Source organism: Panthera tigris, chromosome E2 (assembly GCF_018350195.1).
Source record: "Panthera tigris isolate Pti1 chromosome E2, P.tigris_Pti1_mat1.1, whole genome shotgun sequence".
NCBI lineage: Eukaryota > Metazoa > Chordata > Mammalia > Carnivora > Felidae > Panthera > Panthera tigris.
The window spans coordinates 12,772,252-12,787,604 of NC_056674.1; the positions used below are offsets into that span (position 1 = coordinate 12,772,252).

At 56.8% G+C, this 15,353-nt stretch overlaps 2 protein-coding genes across 4 annotated transcripts; one reads left to right on the forward strand and one right to left on the reverse strand.

The window, feature by feature from the left end:
• Positions 1-13: 13 nt before the first annotated feature.
• IRGQ (immunity related GTPase Q) lies at positions 14-4,950 on the forward strand. 2 transcript variants are annotated; one of them, XM_042968403.1, is made up of 3 exons: positions 14-79; positions 530-1,061; positions 2,283-4,950. In XM_042968403.1, exons 2-3 carry the CDS (start codon positions 532-534, stop codon positions 3,640-3,642), a joined length of 1,890 nt encoding a protein of 629 aa, XP_042824337.1. In that variant the 5' UTR covers positions 14-79; positions 530-531; the 3' UTR covers positions 3,643-4,950. The 2 variants fall into 2 exon arrangements, with proteins under 2 accessions (XP_042824337.1, XP_042824336.1); XM_042968402.1 differs by lacking the exon at positions 14-79 and adding an exon at positions 97-228.
• Positions 4,951-10,299: 5,349 nt separating this feature from the next.
• LOC102957605 (phospholipase A2 inhibitor and LY6/PLAUR domain containing) lies at positions 10,300-15,311 on the reverse strand. Of its 2 annotated transcripts, none has more exons than XM_042969380.1 (6): positions 14,727-15,311; positions 14,204-14,343; positions 13,107-13,223; positions 11,134-11,286; positions 10,769-10,912; positions 10,300-10,587 (listed from the first exon to the last, which is right to left on the reverse strand). In XM_042969380.1, exons 1-6 carry the CDS (start codon positions 14,807-14,809, stop codon positions 10,433-10,435), a joined length of 792 nt encoding a protein of 263 aa, XP_042825314.1. In that variant the 5' UTR covers positions 14,810-15,311; the 3' UTR covers positions 10,300-10,432. The 2 variants fall into 2 exon arrangements, with proteins under 2 accessions (XP_042825314.1, XP_042825315.1); XM_042969381.1 differs by having other exon boundaries at positions 14,204-14,350.
• Positions 15,312-15,353: the final 42 nt, after the last annotated feature.

Sequence of the window (15,353 nt, forward strand, 5' to 3'; positions counted from 1 at the left end):
TTGCGCAGGCGCCGCGAAGGGCCGTATCCCCGAGGTCGCGCTTCCAAGACACACCCCCTCCTTAAAGGACTGACGTCAGGTAAGAGCCCCTGGAACGTGTCGGGACGTTCCCAAATCCGGGCGCTCTCACCTCTTCGGCCTCCGTCCGCCGGACTCTAGGGGCGGGGCTTCTCAGCGGCTGATCAGCCGCCGCCAGCTGTGCTCTCGGGTGTGCCGGCTGTTTGCCCGGTTAGTGATTTGGAAGGGAGGAGCGGGGGATAAAAACATCTTTGTGTCTGAGGGAGGAGGGGCTGGAGGCCGGATCTTTGAAACAGAAAGATAAAATGTATCCAGAAAAAGGGCGGACAAGACGCCCGGATCCCTGGGGAATAGATAGGGCCTGCGGGCCGGATTTCTCCCTGGGAGTGACACCCAAGAATGGAAGGGGACGGGGTGAAGGACTGAAGTCTGACACCAGAGTGGGATGACTGGGAAAGGAAAAAGCTGGGTACTCCCTGACCCGTGTCCGCCCCACCCTTTTGCTTTCCAGTTATGCCACCGCCGCGGGGCGACGTGACCGCCTTGTTCCTGGGGCCTCCGGGCTCTGGAAAGTCCGCTCTGATTGCAGCGCTGTGCGACAGGAATGTGGAGACGATAGAGATCCCCGAGGGACGGCCGTACTCAGGGATCCCCAGCCTGCGAGCGGCGGGCCCCGGCCTCTTCCTGGGCGAGCTGAGCTGCCCACCCGCAGCGCCGGGGCCCTGGGCGGCGGAGGCCAATGTGCTGGTACTGGTCCTGCCCGACCCCGAGGGGAATGGGGAGCCCTTGGCCCCAGCGCTGGGAGAGGCGGCGCGGGCCGCCCTGGCCCGTGGGACCCCGCTGTTGGCTGTGCGGAACCTCCGTCCTGGGGATTCACAAAATGAAGACCAGGCCCGGGATCAGACAGCGGCCCTGCTGAACAGCGCGGGGTTGGGGACCGCGGCTCTCTTCGTGCTGCCGGCGGACTGCGGCAGCCGAGATGACTGTAAGGAATTGGAGCGCCTGCGGGTGGCGCTGCAGAGCCAGGCCGAGGTGTTGCAGAGGTAAGCGAGGAGTTTCCCGGTGGGTTGGAGACCGGGTCCTTTAGACCCAGAAGACGTTCTTTGAGATCCGCGAGATCCCACCCCCAGCGAGTTTGGGGCAGGCCTTGAACGGATAGCTGCGGGAGGGCCAGTTCTCTCGCCCAGGTCCCGCCCCTCATTGCAGGTTTCGCGGTCGCCGAGGCTCTACCCCAAGCCAGTGCTGAGTGCTGGACCCTTTCCTGTCTTCTAGGCCCCGCCCCATCCAAGGGTCAGCTAGAGGTTCAGACCTGTTCTCCAGGTTCAGCCTCCTGTGAGCGTTCTGAGGTCACAAGCCCTGCCCCAGTGAGAATTTTCGGAGAGGAACTAACACCCAAATAGCAACGCCCCCCCCCACCCCCGCCCCGGCAAAAGTTTGAAGGAGGGCTCATTCAGCACACAAGCTTGCGATCCCCGCGAAAATTTTACCCAAGGGTTCACTCTTTCCAGCACTCCTCATCCTCCACACCATCAGCTTGGTCGTCAAGCTATACCAGTCCACACCTTCAGTGAGCCTTGTTATTTCTGGGTTAGCTCTCCCACTTCCTTTCAATAACCCCATCATGTTTCTGTGCCCACTTGCTGCCTACCTCCTGATTTTTTCCCCCCAACCCCTGGCCACCACCTATTTCATAGTCAAACTGAGGCTCGGTGCTCATTTTTTTTTTTTACCTTAGCCACATCTCCTTGATGAGCACTAGTATGTGAAGCTTTCCCCGTCATTGGCTCTTACTCCCCTCCTTACACCTAGTCTCAGCAAAGAGTGCCCTGGTGACCTTGCTCCTGTCGACAAGTGCTCCGCTTTCCTTTAGTCCACAATACAGTTGCAGGTCTGTTTTGGCCCGAGCTCCACCTTCTGTGAGTTTTGCTTGGCCTTTCTTAATCCTGCAGATCCCTTGGAAAAGGCCCCCTTGCCCCGCCCCCAGCCTCAAGACTGAATCCAGGGGATGATTTAGCAGGTTCCCCTTTTTAGGCTCTTTTGGAAACCTGATCCCAACCAACCCGCCCCATCCCTGCTTTACGCCCTGGTTTCTTTGTGCTGTACCATCAGTCTGGCCCCTCCCTTTCCTGCTCCCTCTTCTTTCAGAGATTATTCGGGGAAAACTCCACCCCTCGTCTTCGTAGCCTAGTCCTGTCCCCAGAACTCAGCTCTCTTGCGTTTAGATCCTCTTCTGCCCTTTATCCTCTGTCTTCCTGTCCCTTCAGGCTCCTGCCACCGGCTCAGGATGGCTTCGAGGTCCTGGGTGCAGCAGAGCTGGAGGCTGTGCGGGAGGCCTTTGAGACCGGTGGCCTGGAGGCGGCACTGTCGTGGGTTCGCGCTGGCCTGGAGCGGCTGGGCAGCGCGCGGCTGGACCTGGCCGTGGCCGGCACGGCTAATGTGAGCCTTGTGCTGAACACGCTCTTAGGGTTGGATCCCGGCGATCCAGATGCGGAGCCAGTTTTCATGCCCGCGGGGCCCACACCCTACCCGGCCCCGGAGCGTCCCAATGTGGTGCTCTGGAATGTGCCTCTGGGCTCCGCGGGCATTGCTGCCGCCCCCCATCCCACCCACTACGACGCCCTCATCCTCGTCACCCCGGGAGCGCCCACTGAGAAGGACTGGGCTCAGGTTCGGCCCTTGGTGCTGCCAGATGCACCGCTGGTCTGCGTGCGAACAGACGGCGAGGGTGAGGATCCAGAGTATCCCGAGGAAGAGGGAAAGGCAGAGAAGCCCAGCAGCGAGAGCTTAGAGAACGCTGTCGGAGGGGAGTTGAAGAATGCACGCGCTGAGGGAAGGGAGAAACGTGGCGCTGGATTGCAGAAAGGTAGCGGGGATGGTTCAGAGAAAGCAGGCAGCGGGGAAGGTCCAGAGAAAGCAGGCAGCGAGAGTTTGCCACGTGTTGGCGGCGGCGCGAAGAAATCGGGCAGTGGGGACTCAGAGCGTGCGGCCGCACTGAGCCCCGAGGATGAGACGTGGGAGGTGCTGGAGGAGGCACCGCCACCTGTGTTCCCCCTGCGGCCCGGCGGACTCCCCGGGCTCTGCGAGTGGCTGCGGCGCGCGCTGCCGCCCGCCCAGGCGGGGGCGCTGCTGCTGGCGCTGCCGCCCGCGTCTCCCCACGGGGCCCGGATGAAGGCCGCGGCGCTGCGGGCCGGGGCGTGGCGTCCGGCCCTGCTGGCTAGCCTGGCGGCGGCGGCGGCGCCCATACCGGGGCTAGGCTGGGCATGCGACGTGGCGCTTCTGCGGGGTCAGCTGGCGGAGTGGCGGCGGGCGCTGGGGCTCGAACCCGCGGCGCTGGCTCGACGCGAGCGCGCGCTAGGCCTGGCCCCTGGGGAGCTGGCGGAGCGGACGCGCTTCCCGGGCCCGGTGACGCGCGCCGAAGTGGAGGCGAGGCTGGGCGCGTGGGCCGGCGAGGGCACCGCCGGGGGCGCGGCGCTGGGCGCGCTCTCCTTCCTGTGGCCCGCGGGCGGGGCGGCGGCCACCGGCGGCCTGGGTTACCGCGCGGCGCACGGCGTCCTGCTGCAGGCCCTCAACGAGATGCAGGCCGATGCCGAGGCGGTGCTGGCACCTCATGTGCCCGCGCAGTGAGGGGTGGGATGAGGGCCGGGGCTTCCGGGCTCCCAGCGTCCCAGCTGCTTGGCCCCCGCCAGGAGCTGAGGACTCCCAAGTCCCGGTTAGAGGGAGGGGGGTTAGGGGTACAGGCTCTGGCCTGGGATGTCTCGGCCACTGGGGTAAGGGAGCTGGGGGCCACCGCTCAGAGTCCCGGATGCTTGAAGGGGATGGGGGCTCTGACTACTGATTGGGATGTGTGGCTTGTAGTCACCCGAATTCCTGGGTCCTGAAGGGGAATAGAGTCTGGGGGACGGAGCCCTTGGTTTCCCTGGAGACCACAGGGCATGACACCAGACTGTGGCCTGAAGGAAACTGAGGGGTCGGCCTCCTAGAAGGGGTTATATCATGGTCTTCAAGGGAAAGGAAACCGGGTCTGTTGGTCATCTAGCCCCCTGGGGAGAGAAGAGGTGAAAGCCTGGTCTCTACCCCAATAGAGATTCCAGTATGGAGGACGGGGTCCGGGTACCCCCGGGAGCTGGAATCTTTGGATCCTCTAGGCTTCCTGGAGGAAATGGGTCTGCATCCAGCCTCCCAGCTCCTCAAGAGGCAGTGGCGTGGAATCTTCATTGGGGGTCTCACACTCCTGGCTCCCAAGAGGGCGGTTGACCTTGGTTTCTAATTCCTTGTGGTGGGAGGTCTCCATCTACAGAGGGGAACAGGGCCGGGGCAGGGGAGGGGGGGGGGGTGTGCGAAAGAGCTGGAGAACAGCTCTTGGGGAATAGATATCTAGTATTTGTTGTTCTAGGGGCCTGGTGACCCAGATTCCTTTCCCAGCTGTTGTGGGGAGGATGGTCCCACAAAAATGAAGAGGGGGAGGCAGGAGGTCTGGGCATGGTGGGGCCTGCGGGTAGCCAGAGACTGGGAATGAGGCCTTCTGGGTGTGGAAGGGCAGAGACCTCAGAGGTCTCTCCCACAAATCCCTTAGGGATTTGGATCCCAGCAATTGCCTTTCTCTGTGTGAGTTTGACTGGGAAAGGGGTATGAGTGCCCCCATTTTATAGGTGTGGAGTGATTCAGGGGGTCTTTGGGGAGTCTCTAACTTTGTCCCTCCCTCCTCTAGCGGTTTCTATCTCTTTTTGGTCTTGATTTCTTCTGTCACTAAACCTAACTCTTTCTGGCCTTGGTATTTTGTACTCCTGCCTTTTTGGGCTAAAGCAGCCATAGTGCTGCACTAACCCAGACACTTCTGTGTTGGCTACCTCAGGTGTCCCCAAGAGGTTCTGCCTTCTGGAGTACACAGAGTGCCGCAGAGAGCAAGAGGCCCACAGAACAGCTAGGGTCGTGTTCCGGACCGTGGGAGTGCGCCGTGAGTGAAGCAAAGGCAGAAACCACAGTGCCTGGCTATGTTCTGGACTGCCAGCCATGGGTAGAAAAGATGCCACAGGTCACAGTTCTTCAGTGTCAAAAAACAGAAGGGGGGGACCTGAGAGTCCATTCAATAGAATCTCTTTTATGAGAAGGGGGAAGAGCAGAGCCCAGGGAGAGCAGACTCTAGGCCCAGCAGCACACAGGAAGGTCCTATGTGGTCTGGCCCCTGCCTATTCGAACTCCCTGCCCCTCCCCCATCTCCCAGCCAGCCTGATCTTCCTTGCAGTGCCTGGGTGGGCCACATTGGGTCCTACCCCAGGACCTTTGCATTTGCTCTTCTTTCTGCCTAGAATGCTCTGCCCCCAGATCTTCCCATGACTGGTTCCTTTTTGTCTAGCGAGTCTCAGCTCAGATGTCCCCTCAGAGAGGCCTTCCCTGACCACTGTAACTGAAGTAGCCCACACTCCCCCATTACTCATCTCGGCCAGTAGATATTTCCCTTGTAGCAATTATTACTGTAACAAAATTACCTTATTTATTTATTTATTTATTTACCTATTTAATGGCTATGATCCTCTTGCCTGTCCTGTTCTCTTCTGTAACCCCAGCACCCAGAAGAGTGCTTGACACACAGCAGGTGCTTGTAAATATTTATTTTAATTCATTAATCCATGGCAGACCTGGGTGTAGATTGTCAGCCTCTTGCCACAGGACAGGGACAACGAACCGGGTGGGGAGAAAGAGAAACAAGTATCTGATGGGAGAGAAAGCTCCTGTCTGAGATCAGGGGACCTGGAATGCAGGCCCGGCTTTGCCACTGTCGCTCTGGGTGACTTGGACCGGTGCTTTATTTTCCCATCCGTGAAATGGAAGGGCCTAACGAGAACCATAAATACTTCCAAGATCTTATCTCCTTTGACGGCGGGAGACAAGGGTGACCACTCCGAGGGGTAGACACTTGGGAGGTGGTATCTCCATGTCCAGCTTGAACCCCTCCCAGTGACACAGTTTGTCCCACCAACGTTGAGATGGCCGTGGGGCGCCTGGCTGGCTCAGTCAGTTGAGCGTCCGACTCTTGATTTCGGCTCAGGTCATGAACTCATGGTTCGTGAGTTCAGCCCCTGCATCAGGCTCTGCACTGATAGCGGGAGACCGTGTGGGATTCTCTCTCTCTCTGCCTCTCTCCTGCTCACGCTGTCTGTCTCAAAAAGAAACATTAAAAAAAAAAAAAGTTGAGATGGCCTGGCCGAGATGAGATACTGAATGGCTTCCGGTCTGTAATCTCCATTACCACACTGTCTCTCAGTCTCACATGCCAGCCGTGGGAACGCAGGAGAGGAAAGCAGTGCTGTCCTATAGAAACGGTGTGAGCCACATCGATCATTTGAAATTGTCTGGCAGCCACATTAGAAAGGTAAAAGGAGGGATGCCTGAGTGGCTTAGTCGGTTAAGTATCTGACTTCAGCTCAGGTCATGATCTCACAGTTTGTGAGTTCAAGCCCCACATGGGCTCTGTGCTGACAGCTCAGAGCCTGGAGCCTGCTTCGGATTCTGGGTCTGGGTCTCTCTCTCTCTCTCTCTCTCTCAAAAATAAATGTTAAAAAAAAAAAGGGAAGGTAAAAGGAGACAGGGTCAAACTACTGAGAATATGTTTTACTTAACCCAGTATATCCAAAATATGATTTCAACATGTAGTCCATATAGAAAAGAAAGACACATTTTACATCCTTTTATGCTGCCTTTGAAATCTGGTATTTTACACTTCCAGCACATCTCGTTCAGAAATTTTCATCAGAAATAGTTCTGTTTAGCTTTCCTAAAATGTGTTGTTGGAGAAATGGATCCACGTCCCCAAGTTGTCCCACTGATACTGAACGGTCTTCCAGCAACGGAGACGTGTATCAATTTTTAATGAAAAGTAAATGAAATCTAAAACTTGCTTTCTCAGTGCCACGAACCCCGTTTCCTGTGTTCAGTAGCCACATGACCTGGAACACTTGCATTATCCCAGGAAATCCCATTAGCATAGCTCCAGGGTCAGACAGCCCTACTGACATTGGGGTGACCTTGGGCAAGTCCCTGAGCAAGTGGCATCTACCTCACGGGGTAACTAAGAATAGTGTGTGTACAGATGTGCACACACACACGTCAGCCTACTGCAGCCCTCTGGAGAATCCTGGCCCACTGGGAGCTCAAATGTGAGTCTGGTCCATGCCTCCAGCCCCAGGCTGAGCCGACTCTAGTCTAGGCGCCTGTCTCACACCCAGAATGCCTTCGCTCACAGAGTGCCCTCTTTCTGCCACTCTCACCTGACACCTCTGCCCTGTGCCTCGCTACTCCAAACTCCGTCTGCCCCCATGCCAATGGGGATCGTGCCAGAGATCCTATCTGAGGAAGCAAGACCCAATTCCGTTTGCCTGTGTCTCTGTCGGGGAGTGCTGATTGTGTCTGTATCATCGTGTATCGCCACGGGTTGGGCGTCGTGACTAATCTGGAGGGTGGTTGTCTTTTAAATTATGACTTTTGGTGGGAGGCATAAGGTGGCCAGTGAGGCATGTGTCCCGGGTAGCATCCAAGCAGAAAAGACTAAGACTCCCTTGAGAACTGATCGCTGGCTCCCCGTGGGGCGTGTCTGCATCCTACTTCTGGCTGGAAGACCCTCGAAGGCAAGAATTCAAGGAAATGTATGCTGAGTCTTGGCGTTGCCATTGCCAGAAGCAGAATAGGCACAAAACAAAAAACTTGAAGAGACAATCTCATCACCTTAGCTGAGTTTCAGATATTTCTGGGTTATGATGAAGGCACTTGTATCCATTGGGGTGGGGAACCATGGAGGGCTAATCAAGGGTGTGGTTGGCCTGTGGTGCTTTCTTGCAGGAGTGAATAAAGACGAGTAGAAATCCCACTGTGTTGTCTCTCCTTTGAGGGTTTGAAGGGGTAGGAAGATGCTTGGGATTTTGCTTGGGTCTGAGGAAGGGGCTGGAGATAGTACTGGGTCTGACGGAGAAAGGGACCAAGGGTGGGGACTCCTGAGCCCTGGGAGAGGAGGGATGGTGAAGGTCTGTATGGGAAAGAACCCCTTGAGCTGGAACCCAAAGACTCCTGTGCCTGAGTTTTGCCACCCTGGGAGTGGGGGAGAGGAGAATGGAGGTGGAAAAATGACATTTAGACCTTAGGAGCTTGTGACGGTAAAGCATCCTAGCTCTGGAAGCAGCTTGGCCCATTAATGCCTCCAATTTGTTCAGCTTCTCTGTAGCTGTGTCCTTGCAGAGTCCGTTCTCCTGACTCGAAACCTGGCCGTGTGGTTTGCCTGACCACAGGAACAACAGCAAACGCGATAAAGCAGGGGCTTAGAAAGGGCTCACATACAGGGGTTCCTCTCTCACCGCCCTTGGAATCCCTTCCACCACTGGGACACCAAGTCCAGGCTAACCTGCTGGGTGAGTAGAGGCCAGGTGACCCAGTCAGCCTTGACACCCCCACCGCCAGCCAGCCAACCCTCCGAAACCGAGCTGCCAAGCCGACAGGAGCCGCACCCAGCAGAAGAACCACCCAGCCGATCCCAGACCAAATTGCGGAATCACGAGCTAAATAAAAGGTGATTGTTCAAAGCAACGAAGTTTTGGAGTGGTTCGATGTATAAAGATACAGCCAAAGGGGCGCCTGGGTGGCGCAGTCGGTTGAGCGTCCGACTTCAGCCAGGTCACGATCTCGCGGTCTGTGAGTTCGAGCCCCGCGTCGGGCTCTGGGCTGATGGCTCGGAGCCTGGAGCCTGTTTCCGATTCTGTGTCTCCCTCTCTCTCTGCCCCTCCCCGTTCATGCTCTGTCTCTCTCTGTCCCAAAAATAAATAAAAAACGTTGAAAAAAAAATTAAAAAAAAAAAAAAGATACAGCCAAAGATCACCGATGCGGGCCTGTTCCCTCTGTGCTGTGGTCCCTTCTCCCCCTCAACACGACCCGGTGATCAAATCTTAAGCTCTGCCACTTCGTAGTTGCGTGTAACATCCCGCGTCTGAGCCTCAGATTCTTCTGAAAACAGGGCCGAGAATAACAGTCCCTATATCACAGGGAGTCTTTATGAAGAGAAAATGAGAAACACCTGCTAGGGGGCCGTGGCAGCTTCGTGCCTTTTACAAGATATGTCCACCCTGGGGAGCGACTTCCTAGCCCCCCGTGGGGCTTGGGGGCCATGTGATTAGCTCCATCCCATGAGTTGTGTCAAGTCATTTCTGGGTCACGGCATTTAATCACCCGTGTGAGACTTTTCCGGTGCACAGAAATCAGCAACGCTCGAGCTGGAGGATGCTCTATGATTACCACGAGCAGAACACCCCGTGGACAGTGCTAGACATGGAGGGTGGGGGGGAAGTGACTATTTGTGAGTGGGGACTTGTTCGACAAATCCTACTCTTCTCCCTCCCACCGAAGGGTAGTACACCTCCTTGCCTGGTTGATGTTGGCTTTGACCACAGGATTGCCTTCAATCAGTGGAATGTTAGCACACCTGACCTCATCAGGGGCTTTTAATGCACTTGGTTACTGTGCTCCTGTGACTGCTGTCAGAGCGTTAGCCAGGGAGCCACTGATCCCAGAATTTGAATCCTCCCCAACTGGAGCCAAACCAGCTAATACACGGCCAGAAGCAGAGCTACCCCAGCCACCCACAAACCCTCAGCAAGAAGCATGCTTGTTGTTTATGGCTCGGTTTGGGGATGGTTTGTTACGCAGCGTTACTCCAGCATTAGTCGACTAATACAACTTGGTTGCTTTAAACCACTGAAATTAGGGACTTGCGTGTTACTGCAGCATACTGATTGATGACAATGCTTAGCACCTTCCAGGTAATGGGCACTCATTAAGAAGCAGCTGTTCCGATGATTATTACTTACAGATGTATCGTTTCCAGAACCGACATTGTCATAAAGGTGCCAGGCACTGCACTAAGTGCTTTTTTTGCTTTTCTTTCATTTGATGCAACAACCCAATGAGGTTATTACTATTAATACCCACGTTTTGCAGATATGAAAACGGGCAAAAAGAGGGAGAGGGTTAATCAGGAGAGGTGATCATGGACTCTGGGGTCTGACCCTCCCTAGAGGTTTGCCCCAAAACAAATGGCCACACAACCCGTGCCTCAGTTTGTTCATCTGTAAAATGGGGATAGTAATATCAAGTTCACACAGTCGTTGGGGTTATGAAATGAGGTACAGCACGGAGAACACTGCACAGGGGCCCAGCGGGGAGGAATCCTGTAATAAATGGTGGGATCTTCTCTCCCTTCCTTGCAAAGAGAGGGTTTGCAAGGGTTAAGACCCCTGCTTTCTGCACCCTTGCTTCCTGAGATGCATCACATCACAAGAACTCGGGCTTGCTTTGTTAACCTGTTTAATTTATAGGCACATGGGCAGGTGTAGACTGAGGACAAAGGGAGACTTCAAGCCACATAATCCTCAGCGCTTTACTCCGCCCTGCTAGGGGCCTGGCGGGCTGGAAGGCAGTCTGCTCGGCGGAGGAAGTACAGATAAGAGGCTGAAGGCACCTGCGCCCCGGCCTTGGCGAAGCAGGCACTCTCCGTAGCACAGCCCCGAGTGGCAAATTTGGGGGTGATGAGACCTGGGAAGGGGGTTTCAGAATGGAGTCGGCCCCTAACTCCTCCTTCCTCATGACCCCGTCCTCCCTCCCCCACCCCTGTCCTCACCCAGTAACCTGGAGCCACTATCTCCCCTAGAGCCTGGAAGTATGGGCCTCCAGTTCTGGGGCCCCTGCCCCCTCTAGAGATCCGGGTTCCCCTCACCGGCCTGCACGTTGCCAGCGAAGTAGACGCAGTGGGTTTCCTGGCCAACGCAGCGGGCTGCCTGGGTCCCGGGGCATGTCTCCTGAAAGGGCGCGATGCAGGCCGGGCACTGGAGGCCGTTCTCCGTACGATTGTTCTGGGGAGCTGGGGATGAGTGGCGCGTGAGAAGCAGGGGGACGACTCAACCCTTCCCTCACCTCACAACACCCCTGGGGAACACGGGTTGCCAATGGATGACGGACACTGCATTTGGCCGTAAGGAAACAGGGTCGCAGCAAGCAAGTTGCCCCGATGCGGGGCAGAGCACACACCGCGGGCTCTTGGGGCGAGCTGGAAGCGACTCCCGATGCGGGGCTGGCACTTACGGGGCACCGAGCCCTGGTTGCAGCCGTCGCTCTGGCAGCAGCGCGTGTTGGACACCATGTAGTCCTTGGGGCCCATCGTGGTGGACACGAATCCCGAGTAGCAGTCGCTGTACTTCATGCAGGCCTTGTAGGTGTTCACCGCGTGGCGGCCCTCTGAAGGACGCGGGACAGGAAGGGAGGGCTCCGGCAGCGCCCGCTGACCCCGCTCTGGCGTGCACCCCGGCCTCGGGGTCTCTCCCAACCCCCGCCACTGCCTAGAGTGGTCTCTTCCGGCGCCCCAAAGCCATGCCCCTTGAGCTACCTGGGATCCGGTCTGGAGTCGTTTATTAGGTGACGCCCCCCCCCCCCGCCCCCCGCCGCCCCATTATCCTAGCCCCCAGCCTGGAGGGTCTCTTTCAGCTCCCCACTGCCAAGCCTGACTTGGGCCCTTCCGCCCAGCCCCACTCTGCCATCCTCCAAGGGTCCCTGCCCCAAAGCGTCTTTGGCTACCCCCATGCTTGTGTGAAACTGTCTCTTCCAGTCCTCTTCACCTTCGCCCTCCCTCCCACCTTCCAAATCCCTTCCAACAAACCCTGGGAGGCCGCCCAACCCCTACCCTGCAACACCCATATCCTCTAAAGTGGTCTCTCGCCTCCCTCCCTGGCTACCCCCAGCCTTGCCTGCAGTGGTCTCTTCCAGTCTTCGTGGCCTTCCCCCTCCCCACCGTGTGGTGGTCTCTTCCATTCAAACCCAAGGATTTTCCTCTTCACCCCCGAAGGGCTTTTCCCACCTTCCTCTCCCTCCAACCTCAGGGTCTGATCTCCCTCGTGTATGCCTGGGGTGGTCTCTTCAAGCCCTTCGGGTCCTTTGGCCCACCTGCCAACGCCACCACCCTCTGTCTCACCCTCCTTACACGCACACCCCACACCGGTCGGGGTGGCTTCTTCCTACCCTCCTGGCGGCCTTCATCTCCTGCCCCAGCCCCATCCTCTCTCCTCAGCTTTGAATCAACACTCCATCGCTCCCCTTCTCCCCAACCTTCCTCAGGTCTGGGACGGTCGCTTCCATTAAAGTCATGCCTTCTCCCATGTCACCCATCTGCCTCCGGCTCTCTATCTCTACCTTTCTTCCTGACGATTTGCTCCATACTTCAGGGTTATCTTTCCTCTCCTGCCTGGCACGGTCCCTTTTATGTCTCTTCCTCTACCTTGGTGTCATATCACCTCCTCCCGTCAGGAATGGTCCCTTTCCCAGGTGCCTGGGTGGCTCAGTCGGTTAAGATTCCCACTTCAGCTCAGGTCATGATCTCACGTTTGGTGAGTTCGAGCCCCTGTCGGGCTCTGTGCTGACAGTTCAGAGCCTGGAGCCTGCTTCGGATTCTGTGTCTCCCTCTCTCTCTGTCCCTCCCCCGCTCGTGCTCTGTCTCTTTCTCTCTCAAAGGTAGATAGACATTAAAAGAAGAAGAAGAAGAAGAAGAAGAAGAAGAAGAAGAAGAAGAAAAGAAAGAAAAAAAAGGAATGGTCCCTTCCAGCCCGCACCACCCCAGCCATCCCCTGGTATTTTGGACGGTTCCTCCCTCTCACCCAAAGCGGTCAACCTGATCACATTCTTCCAGACCCACCCCAGCCTCTTCCCTTCGATTCCTCCTCTCCTTCCATTCTACCTCCTGCCTATTACTTACCCCTCACCAGTTCTGTTCCCCTGTGTCCTTTCCTTTCCTCACCCCCTCCTGCCTAAGAAAGTCTCTATATCTGCCCCCCACCCACCGTCTAATATTTTGGAGAGTCCCCTTTTCAGAAATCCCTGACAACAATGGCTCCCATCATCCCATTGACTTCGCTTTTTTCCACCCACCACCTCAAGACAGTCTTTCCCTCTTCCCTGACCTCCCACCACCAGAACCGTGACCGTGACGCTCCCTCCCTGATGTGGCGCTATCTTCTACCCTTGAAGGCACAACCCCCTCCCCAGGGTGGGACGCCAGGCTGTCATACTTGTGCAGGACTCCCCCACCACGACCACGCATGCGTCCTTGCCGGCCTCGCAAGCCTTCATTTTTCCGCTGCACGTGGGCCCGGAGCCCCTGCACACTTCACAGCTCAGTGGGCACCCTGCGGTGTAGAGAGCCAGGCTGTAGTCATGAGGGGTGTGGTCAGCGGAGCACGGGTTTGACTTCAGAGTCCAGAGGGAGATGGAGGCACAGGGGACCGGGTTTGGAGTCCTGAGGGAGGAGGGACAGGTGTCTCTCTAATTGCTCATGGGTGGGGCACTGACCGCTGTCCAGGGAAATGTCCACTGCTCTGGCTGGGACGCGGTGGTGATGCCAGCAAAGCTGCTTCCACGGGCGGGAAGCGACTCCACCAGGGAGCCTGTTTACCTAATTATAAGGCTGGGGACTTGGGATGCTAGGGACTCCTGAGAAAGCTCGGGGACAGGGAGGGATCCTGGCGAAGGTTTCCATGGGCTTTGGGAAGCTTCAGGTCCAGCTGTTTCTTGGACGCAAGACCAGATGTAGGTCTTGGAGGTGGCAGGAGCTCAGGCAGGGGAACCCGAGGCTGGGGTCTTCATCCCAGATCAAGAAGGGAGAGTCAGGACCAGGAGGGCTGAGGGCATGGACTCCTTGGTCCTAAAAGAAGACACAACTCGGGGCCCAGACACCTACCTGGGTCCTGGGAAAGGTGGGGCTTGTTAGAACTCCTGAATCTAAGGGAGGAGGGGCTGGGGGTCTGAATTCTGTAGAGTCCAGGGACAAAGGAAGTCTGTCCTCCATGCCTTCTTCCCATGGTTTTTTGGTTTGTTTTTTTTTTTTAGATTTCCATTTCTAATCATGCTCTCATCCAATTTCCTAGATTCATATGTCTTATTTTGAGGCCCTGCCTGGGGGGGGGGGATAGAGGATTCGGAGCCCCCCCAAGCTCCCCCAGGGAGTCGACCACATGAGCTTCTCCTTTGGGGCCCCAGGCTTTCTCTTCCTTTAGCCTCTGCCTTCACCATGAGTCTGCATTCCCAGGACACCTCCACTTTCCCCCTCAAGGACCGTGCTGAGTGCTCTCTCTCATGGTCCTCATGGTCCACACCCCTTCTCACTTACCCAGACCTAGGAGGGTGCAGAGCAGAGTGAAGGCCAGCAAGAAGGTCCCCGGTTTCATGGAAGCCCTCATGATGAGTGAACCTGCAGTCCTGGGTCCCCAGCCCTTATAGGGAACTGAGGAGGGGCGGGTCTGTATCCACCTTCACCCTGGGGTGAGAAATAGCTGAGGTAAGATCTCAGGGCGGGCCTTCGTGGCTCTGGGTTGGGGATATGGAACCAGAATTCAAAAGGGACATGGGCATTTCATGCTCAGCCCCCTGCTCCACAGGGACCCCAGGAGTCTGGGCTTCTAGCCCCCTCTTCCATCAGGACCCAGAAGGTCACTTTCCTGTTTTCTCACATTCTCATGGCCCTTCTCCCCACCCCCCACCCCCCCCCCCGCCTTTTTTTTTTCTGGCCTGAAGCCCAAGGTCAGAGTTGGGTCACTTGATTTCCTGTAGGTGTAGAGTGGCTGCTAGGAGGACTGAGATCCCCTCTCTTCTCTCTCTTTCCAAGGAGTTACCCAGCGTGGGTGAGGCCCTACCTGGGAGCGCCCAGCATGTCCCGGCTCGTTCTGCGGGGGCCTGGGCGCCCTGTTTCTCTTCCTTCTTCGTGTGCTTGGCTCATATTCCCTGTCTTGTGTTTGGGCTGTCCCCAGCTCTGATCCTGCCTGGGGCTGCACCCCTAGGTCTCACAGGGACCAAACAGAGGGATGCCTGTCAGCGGTCAGGGGCGGGTGTGGTAGGCGACAGATGCCCACAGGTCACATATTGGAAAACTGAGGCATGGGTGGAAGCACTCTAGGCTCCGTGTGTGGATCTGGTTTGAATGCGTGCTTTGTGTCTTATGTAGGTCCTTGACGCACTCTCTCTTGGCCTCGGGCATAACCCTGGAGAGATCGGAGATTTTGTTCGCGTGTGTGTGTGTGTGTGTGCGCGCGCGCGCATGGTGTGAGGGTAGCAGGGAAGAGCGTAACCGCAGGAACTGGTGGAGAGGATCCCGCTGAGGTAGGCTCCAGACTCCCTAAGAAAATCGACTCGGGTTTGCGCCCTCTAGATTTCTAAGCCTTCGGTTTGGGCGGTGACTGCATTGTCCAATGAGAATGGCAAATTTCTTCTAGGGGCCAATCCCGGAGGCCGCTCCTGTTGCCAGGCGCCCAGAAAGCAAGGAG